At 52.2% G+C, this 9,266-nt stretch overlaps 1 protein-coding gene across 2 annotated transcripts in view; it reads left to right on the forward strand.

The window, feature by feature from the left end:
• The window catches only part of KDM2B (lysine (K)-specific demethylase 2B), a 119,183-nt gene that overhangs the window by 36,266 nt on the left and 73,651 nt on the right, over positions 1–9,266 (forward strand). For both annotated transcript variants that reach the window (XM_010841340.1, XM_010841341.1), the window contains exons 7-8: positions 1,951–2,044; positions 3,317–3,470. In XM_010841340.1, the coding sequence (XP_010839642.1) occupies positions 1,951–2,044; positions 3,317–3,470 (248 nt within the window). The remainder of the gene's footprint in view (positions 1–1,950; positions 2,045–3,316; positions 3,471–9,266) is intronic.

The raw sequence follows: 9,266 nt of genomic DNA on the forward strand, positions 1-9,266 counted from the left end.
TGGGGGTGGGGTGGGGGCTTCAGCACCCCCCTGCCCCTTGAGTTCCTTGGAGAGATGAGAAACACCCAGGCCTTCGGCTAGGGACCTGGCTGGGTGGTCAGGGAGGAGGCAGCGGGGTGTGGAGCCGGAGCCGGAGCCGGAGCTGGGACTTTAACAGCCTCAGCGCCAGCACCGCAGCCCGCGCCTGTCTTCGTGACTGGGCTGCGTCCTGCGCTGTCAACTACACCCCTCCGATGGGGTTGCTAGGCAGCGGGGCTCTGATGTGCGGGAAGGCCTTCTGATTTGTCAGCCTCCTGCAGACACATGGTTAAGGCTCCTTCCAGCCTATCCGGAGGAGGGACGCGGGGCACGCCGCCTGCATACTGCCGACAGCCCCGGGTCCACCTGAATGTGAGGTGCAAAAGGCAACCAGAGGGAGGGGCCACCTGGAACCCTCCAGCTTCCTAACCAGCTCTGCCCCACGCCCCCCTCCTCCCCTCCACCCCATTATCTCCTCTTAAGCTGCAGGTTCCTCCCTGCCCGTCCCCGCCCCATTCCTCCCCTCTTCCCCAAAACCGTGGAAAAGCAAAGTGCAGCGGGGAAAAGAGGTCAGTGGGGTAAGCATGTGTGTGCGGGCCTCTGGAGGTGCTAGGGTGTGTGAGCATGAGCCCTGGGGGACTGCCCCCAGCAGTGGCTCTTGTGGGAAGGGATAGGTGGGAGGGAGGGGGCCCTGGCACCGCCATCTGCCAGGCCCAGACCTGGAAGCCTGTCCGTCCCCCTCCTGAGCTCTGCCTAGCCCTAGGAGGGCAGCAAGTGGAGGGAGGAGGGAGGAGATGGCTGAGTAAGGAAGGATGGGTTTTCTGGCAGTTGCAGGAGCTTAGAAGCAGAGCTGCTGGCAGGTTTCTTCTTCCAGATGTACTCCCTCTGTCCCAGCCTCTAAGGGCCAAGCTCTCCTTCCCTCTTTCCCTCCCTCTTTGCCTCTCCACCATCCCACCCCTAGTGGCTTTACCACTTGACTTTTTTTTTGAGATGTACTTCACACACCATTCATCCATTTAAAGTGTACAATTCAGTGTTTCTTAGCATGTTTACGGAGTCATGCAACCACCATCAATTTTGGAACATTTTTGTCACCCCACAACAAAACCGTGTACCCACTAGCTGTCACTCTCCATTTCCTCCCCCAACCTCCTTCAGCCTCTGGCCACCACTGTCCCGCTGTCTGTCTCGAGATTTGCCTACTCTGGACATTCCATACATGGAATCGAACACTATGGTCTTTTACGGCTGATACCCTTGTACTTTCAGCTGCATTGCTTACTTTGCAATCAATTGCAGTTTGTCTTGCCATTTAACTTTTTCAGGGCTGTGTTCCAGTAAGAGTGTTTCATCCTTCAGGTCAGGGGTCTATGCTTTTCTCTAAGTGCCATGCCTAGCTCTGGACTGGACCACTGCTTGGCTCTCAGTCAATGATTGTTGAATGAAGGAGGAGATGAATGGGGACTAGTAATTGGCAAGCAATGCAGGTGGTTTACAACTGAATTCCAGGGGGCCCAGCTGCTGCACAGGGGCCTGGCAGCTTGGGAGAACAGCAGGTACAGGAGCTGGAAGGAGTAGAAAGGAAGCCTCTTGCTTGCGTAGGAGGTGTGGGGGTGGGACAAGAGTAGAAACTGTCTGCAAAGAAGACAGTGGCCTGTGGGTTGCCAGTTCTTTCTCTGGCGGGAACCTGAGAACAAAGATGCCTCCCCCAGCCTTGGGGGCAGATAGCCAATGCTTGAGATTCATCACGTGATCACAGGGGCTTCCCCCATGGGGAACTCCAATTAGATTTGGGTTTTTTAAAAAAAGAAAATTCCCCAGCGTCAGCGTTTATCAAAGGGCAGCAGGTCAAGCATCTCTGAAGCTCTTTGCTCACCTCCTGTGATTCAGGCACTGAATTGTTTTTTCTATTTTTTCGCGCCTGTGCTGCAGGTACTGTCTGATGAGTGTGAAGGGTTGTTTCACTGACTTCCACATCGACTTTGGAGGTACTTCCGTTTGGTACCATGTTTTCCGGGGTGGGAAGGTAAGTTGAGTTGAGTCTCTTCAAATCTCTGTGCATCCCTGACTGTTTGTGCATGGAGGGGCTCTCACCTTTCTCCTTCCACCCACCTTCCTCAGCAAGCCCCCACCCTGTGAGTACTTTGAGGGCCACTTGGTACCCTGGGGCCACCTCCTCACTGTCTTTTTCTGGAGGGAAAGATCAAGGTCAACTCTTTTGTATCACTTCTGGTCACCCATTCACCCCTGTTCACCCAGTCCATCAATGTCCTAAGCATCTTAGGCCCGATTGGGAGCATGAATGCTTCAGTCCTGTCTGACTCTTTGTGACCTCATGGACTATAGCCTGCCAGGCTCCTCTGTCTACAGGATGCTCCAGGCAAAGATACTGGAATCGGTTGTTATGTCCTCCTCCAGGGATCTTCCCGACCCAGGGATCAAACCCCAGTCTCTTATGTCTCCTGCATTGGGAGGTGGGTTCTTTACCACTCGCACCACCTGGGAAGCATCTTAGGCCACATTAGAACTCCAGATTTGGCTCCCAAGAACCCCCCAGCATTCACTTCCCCCAGCTGTAGTTCCAGCTCCAGCACTGTGACCTTTTAACTTACAAGTCTAGTTGCTGGCACCACCTGCCTCCAAGAACATTTTCCATGAGGGACAGATATCACCCAGGGAAAGGAGGTGAGGCATGTGTTCAGGATGCTCCTGCTGTGTCTGCCCCTGTGTGCCTGTCCATATGGGAACGGAGGGATCCCTGCACAGACGTGGGTGTTCCTTGAGAATATGTGTGTGCCGTCCTACTCCTCTGGGTCTGCGTGTGCATGTGTTTTAACCAAACATGTTGGGAGAAATTCTGGTTAGAAAGTCACCCCACTTGGTTCCAGATGTTTTTCTTCCTCCAGAGCGAGCACAAGCTGGGTTTATTTATTGGGCCATTTTATCCTACAACTTAAGAAATCCCCCTTCCTCTCTTTGCCCCACCTCCCCCCACAAGCCCATGGCTCAGGAGAAAGAATATTCTACCCAGTCTAAGTCTTTCCACCCTGATGTTTCAGCTGGAATGAAGATTCTCTAAAGGCAGGCAGCGGGCCTCCCAGACCAGCAGCACAGCCCTCCCTGCCCCTCCAGAGACCCTTTGGGGAACCTGGTCCTAGAGGGGTCCCTGGGGACGGGTCCTCCCCCATCCTCTCTGCTCCCAGGCAGGTGGGGCTGTCTCCTGGCTTGTGGCAGAGCCTGGAAGAAATCAGAGACTTTGGCCTGGATCTTTAACCTATTGCTTCCTTTTCCTCCTAAGATTTTTTGGCTGATTCCTCCAACCTTGCACAATTTGGCACTGTATGAGGAGTGGGTGCTGTCAGGCAAACAGAGCGACATCTTCCTGGGAGACCGTGTGGAGCGATGCCAAAGAATTGAGCTGAAACAGGGTTACACGTTTTTCATCCCTTCCGGTAGGTTCCCGCGAGGCTGGCACTGGGCTGTCTCTTAGCAGCCTCCTGTGACCAGGGGTTTAGGCCAGGCGATGGGGTCTCTCTGGGCCTCCCGGCCTTGGGCAGTCTCCAAGAGAAGCAGGCCTTAGGCTGCAGGGGAAAAACAACCTCTCACATTGTACCTGTTTCTTCCTGCCCGAGGGCTAGAATTTTCTCCTGGGAGAAAGCCAGAGCCCTCCCAGTCTGGGGAAGTTTGAATGCCTTTCTCCAAGATGTCCTGCTGAGATTTCTGATAATGAGGATGAGGGTGGTCCTGTGGGGAGGGAAGGGGTGACTTTACCCTACGGGCTGGGGATGGGGAAGAGGAGAGTTGGCCCAGGGGAAGGATGACCCCATGGAAGCCAGGGTAGAGAGGAATGCACCCAGAGTGGCAGCCTCCTTCCTGCAGAATGAGATGAAATGTAATTGGGCTCAAGGTCAATTCCTGCACTTGGACTCTCCCCTTCCCCCCAAAATAATTAGCTCCATAACTACAACAGAGGGCAATAATTAAGAGCATGGGCCCTGGGGCCAGAATACCCCGCCCTAATTCAAATTCCTTCTCTGATATTTACCAGCTGTGATTTCCTGGAAATAACTTAACCTCTCAGTGCCTCAGTGTTCTCATCTGTAAAATGAGAGACTTACTGGGTAGTAATGAGGACTGAGTGAGCCAAGACCTGTTTGCCTACAGTTCCTGGGGGATAGGCTGAGGGCTTTTGGCCAGTTACAAACTGAGTCACTAGTGGATGTGGCCAGGGACCTGGGACCCTTAGGCTGCCTTGGTGGTGGTTTAGTCTTTAAGGTAAGGTAAGGTAAGTCACTTCAGTCGTGTCCGACTCTGTGCGACCCCATAGACGGCAGACCACCAGGCTCCCCCGTCCCTGGGATTCTCCAGGCAAGAACACTGGAGTGGGTTGCCATTTCCTTCTCTAATGCATGAAAGTGAAAAGTGAAAGTGAAGTCACCCAGTCGTGTCCAACTCTTAGCGACCCCATGGACTGCAGCCTTCCAGGCTCCTCCGTCCATGGGATTTTCCAGGCAAGAGTACTGGAGTGGGGTGCCATTGTTTTCTCCGATTAGTAAATTGTGTCCGACTCTTGAAACCCATGGGATTCTCCAGATAAGAATATTGGAGTGGGTTGCCATTTCCTTCTCCATAGGCTGCATTAGCGGAAGCGTTTTACCCTGCATGGGGAAGGTAACAATCCCACTGGATAGAAGAGTGAGTGAGTTGGTCAGGCCACCTGATTGTGTTCCTTGTGGGTTGTAAATTGGAGGAGAAGTCAACCTGGAGAGAGAGAAAAGAGTCTGGATATCACATCAGGTGAGTTGCAAAGAGTTGCAAAGAGTCGGACACGACTGAACGACTGAACTGAACTGAGGTAAATTTGAAGGGGCAGTTGGATTGTTTCACCATGGAAGTGAAGATGTATGGTAACGGCCGTCAGCCAGCTGAAGGGTCATCTGGAAGAAGAGGTGTCTCCAAGTAGTGCTGGACTGACTTGCTCTGCTAGGCACTGAGCTCCCCATCACTGGAAGTATACAAGTAGAGGTTATATGCCAAGGAGCCTGCAGAGAATTTGCCGCTGAATGTAAGTGTGGCTCTTAGGGTAGGCATATCCTTTGAGGCCAGTAAGATTCATTGGATGGAGAAGATAGTCACACTTGAGTTTCTGAGAGATGGACTGGAGTTGGCCTTCGGTCTGCGCCAAGCAGTAGTGTCAACTGAAGGAGGAGTGGTTGTGGTGATAGTTCCTGCCATGGGCATGTGGGACCTGCATACGTGGGTTCTTCTAGAAAGTTGGGCAGAGATTTCACTGGTCAGTAAATCTGGGATTTGGAGGTGGCAGGGTTTAGTGGGGGTAACTTTGTTGTCAGGGCCCCGGATCCATCTTTGGACCTGCTTGACCTGGGGAGGCTTGGGACCCCTGCTTGAGACGGGAAGGAATTGCAGTTGGTGGGCAGTGTTTATGGAGCACACCCTGGCCGGTGTGGTGTGGAGAGATGGGAAGGAGGTGGTAATCTGCAGTGGGTTCAGGGCCACTCTGGGTTCTGGAGGACTGGCCCTGCTAGATTCAAAGGAAGGCTGGTGTGCTCTTGATCTTGCTGTTGTCTTTGTGACTTTGGGTTAATCTTTTCCCTTCTCTGTGCCTCAACTGTCCCATCTCTACAATGGGGGCAGGGTGAAGCTGAACTCTGGGACCCTCAAGATCCCTCCCAGGGACTTCCCTGGTAGTCCAGTGGTTAAGACTCCACCCTTCTACTGCAGGGGGCACAGGTTCAAATGCTGTGCGGTGTGGCCATTAAAAAAAAGATTCCTCCCAACTCTGTCCCCTGAGCGCAGGCCTCCCACCCTTCCCAGGAAGACAGGCCTTTTCCTCACAGGGTCTTTTGCTGAACTGGGAGGTGGCTCATTGCTTTCCCCCGATCTGGGATGGGAAGGGTGTTAATTTTGATGACTTGGGCAGATTGGAAAAGGTCTCAAGAAGCAGCCATGTAAACCCCAGCTGGGGTATGACTGTGTGTTGAAGGCAGAAAGAGGAGATGTGGCTTTTAACTGCAGCTGGCAGGAATCTGTTTAGATCCCAGAAAAGACTTCTGGCCCTAAGGGTCTTGAGTGAGACACTAGGATTTTTTTTCCTGGATTTTTTTGGAAGAAAAAAAGAGACAATTGAAATTTGTCACCTTCTCGGGGGCAGGGTGTACATGTGGTTCCAGACACTGATTTCATGAACCTTGTAATTTTGCTAAATATGGGCTTTACTTAACCTGTCACCTGTTTGTGCTATTGTTTTATGAAAGGAAGACTATTCTGACACTAAAAAAGATGATTGTACACAAATCCAGAATAAAGAACAGTCATTAGTTTTGAGTCTATGAGACTATACCATTTTCATTTTTCTCATCTTGTTACCAACCAGTGAAAACTTAAGGGCCAGAGTTTTGGGGTCACTGAGCATCTTGGGTCCTCATGGGAGCCCAGGGATTCTTGCTAGCATCATACCCTCTGAAGCGAACACACATCTGAGATTTGTGGTAGCTGGGATGTGGCTTTGGGGAGAAAGGGCCCCGGGGATTCCTGCCGCTGCATGTGTGAGCTATTGGGTGTAGAAAGTGGAGACTCTCACTCTGGCATTTCCCACCCCTGACCTGGGTTTTCACCCCCTTGGTGTGACCTCAGACATGTTCTGCCTCACGCTGGTCTCAGGCCTCGCTCCCTCTCAGCCCTGTGAGAGCTAGTAGATGCTGGTGGGAGAGGAAGATGTCAACTGTAGACTCGGTTGAGCCTTCTTTTGTCTGAGGGTGAAAGGGTTGGGTGCTAGCTGTGCTTCAGAGGTGGTGGTTATTCAGACTTCCTTCCTGGGTAGTCCAGGAAAGCTGCCTGGAAGAGGAAGAATGTCGAAGGTGACCGAGGAGTAAGATGACCTGGATAAAGGGGCTGGGGTTTGTCCCGCTGAACTGGCCAGCTCTCAAAGGCAGAGGAGGTGGGACTACAATGGCCTCACCCGTGCGCACAGAGTCAGAGTCCAGAGTGGGTTGGGTGTCCCCAAGATTTAACCTGATCATTGGGAATAAGGAATGCTGGAGTTGGAACTCAGCAGTGGACCTAGTGACATCTTTTTCCTTTCCTTGACCTGACCTATGTCCAGTTCCCCTTTTGGAGAACTGTAGTTAATAGTAATAAGAACTTACATTACTGAGTAATGATCCTTTTATGCACATAAGTTCTGTGTGCATAAGGAAACTTCCCCCCACCCCTCCCCCTTTCTATTTTTAATTTTGTTTTTTGACTGTGCTTGGTCTTTGTTGTGGCGTGCAGGCTTCTCGAGTTGCAGCACATGGGCTCTCTAGTTGCAGCGCTTGGGCTGAGTTGCCCTACAGCATGTGGGATCTTAGTTCCCTGACCAGGGATCAGAGTCATCTGCTGTACGGAAGTCCCATTCCACCCGCTTTTTAAAAGTGAAGGTTCCTAAGGTCCAGAGAAGTGAACACCCTAGTCCAAGGTCACACAGTTTATAAGTGACAGGGCAAGATGGAACCCAGGTGTGTCTGGTTTCAGATCCCACCTGGTTTCCCATCAGCCTGGGGGTCAGCAGGCTTGGGATCTGGTTCCCTTCTTGGCTCCGTGACTTGGGGATAATTGTGTGCTCATTTAATAGACTTTCTTAAGGGTCAACTTGGCAGTGTGAAAGGTGCTGGGGAGGCCGAGAGACAGACTTCCTCCATCGTGAGTACATATCTAGCCAGCTAGCAGTGGGATGGAGGAGCCCAGTACAGGGACCTGGGAAAGACCCTCCTCAGTCATCTTTGCCTGGTAGTGAAATTCACAGTAGCTCCAGGCATTTCCTAGACTCAGGCCAGTCTGAGAAAACAGTAACTCACAGCTATTTAACAGTGTTACCTGGCTTGGACCTGAGATGATCTATCTGTAAAATGGGTACAGAGCAGAGAAGGAAGGGCAGTGAAGCAGGCTGAGGTGGAGGGCCTCTGGCAACCCAGAGAATTGCTGCTCAGCTCCAGCCAGTTAGGCCCAGGTGGGAATGGGGCCTGGGTGGGGGGCCATTGTCTCATTTATCAGCAAAGTGTTAGTTGCTCAGTTGTGTCTGACTCTTTGCAACCCCATGGACTGTAGCCCACCAGGCTCCTCTGTCCATGGGATTCTCCCAGGCAAGAATACTGGAATGGGTTCCCATTTCCTCCTCCAAGGGATTGTCCCAACCCAGGGATTGAACCCGGCTGTCCTGCATTGCAGGCAGATTCTTTAAGTTCTGAGCCACCAGGGAAGCCCATTTATCTGGAGTGGAAGCCAATTCAGATAGCCTTGTGAAATTTCCCTATTGTGATAACACAGGCAGGTCAAACTCTACACACCCCTGGTTCTGATGCAGCCCATGGCTTCGTACCAGCGAGGAGGTCCTGGAATGGAGAGGCCATCCTGGCAGCTGCCGTGCCAAGTCCCGGGCCTGGCTCTGAACAGGGTGTTCATGGGTGTTCCTGAAAGCAACAGGCCGTGGGCCTCTGGGAGGCACCCTGAGTTTTGTGGACTGTAGACATACCCTTGCTGTAGCCACTGATATAGACAGATGTGGGTCAGGGCCTTTGCATTCCAAATCCTGAGTGGCTGGGCTGTGGGTCAGACTCTGTGTGCCCGCTCTGGCCTTCTTGGCCCCTCAGGTCCCAGAGAACACACCTGTCAGTAGGTTTTGTTGGGTTGCCTGCTTTCCTTCCATGACTGGATCTGTCTCCCATTGCCTGGCCTGAATAGCCTTTGTGATTAACTTCATGTTGTTGGAGACTTCTGGCCCGGAAGCAGGAGGTAGATGCCAGCTTCTTGGCACAGTTGCCAGTCTGGGGACACCTGTTCCCTGGTGCTTCCTGGGGTGCAGTGAATGAGTTGCCATCAGGGAGGGTGGGTTCAGATGGGACTTATGAATTTTATTACTTCCCCTCCTTGGTCGTTCAGAGACAATTTATTTTATTAAAAAAAATTTTTTTTGGCTGTGCCACACAGCATGTGGGGTCTTAGTTCCCCCACCAGGAATAGAACCTGAACCCTCTGCAGTGGAAGCGTGGAGTCTTAACCACTGAACCTCCAGGGAAGTCCAAGAAACAAGCATTTAAGATGTGAAAAGGGCTGGGGAGAGGGGCTGGGCAGCAACTCTAATCCAAGTAAGGTTGCCTGACCCACCTGCAGGGCACGGGTCTAGAGAGGAGAGTGGAGAGAAGTTTCTAGAACTCCTGGAATATCTGGGAACACAGATTCCCTGCCCCTCC

Source organism: Bison bison, unplaced genomic scaffold (assembly GCF_000754665.1).
Source record: "Bison bison bison isolate TAMUID 2011002044 unplaced genomic scaffold, Bison_UMD1.0 scf7180017864160, whole genome shotgun sequence".
Lineage (NCBI taxonomy): Eukaryota > Metazoa > Chordata > Mammalia > Artiodactyla > Bovidae > Bison > Bison bison.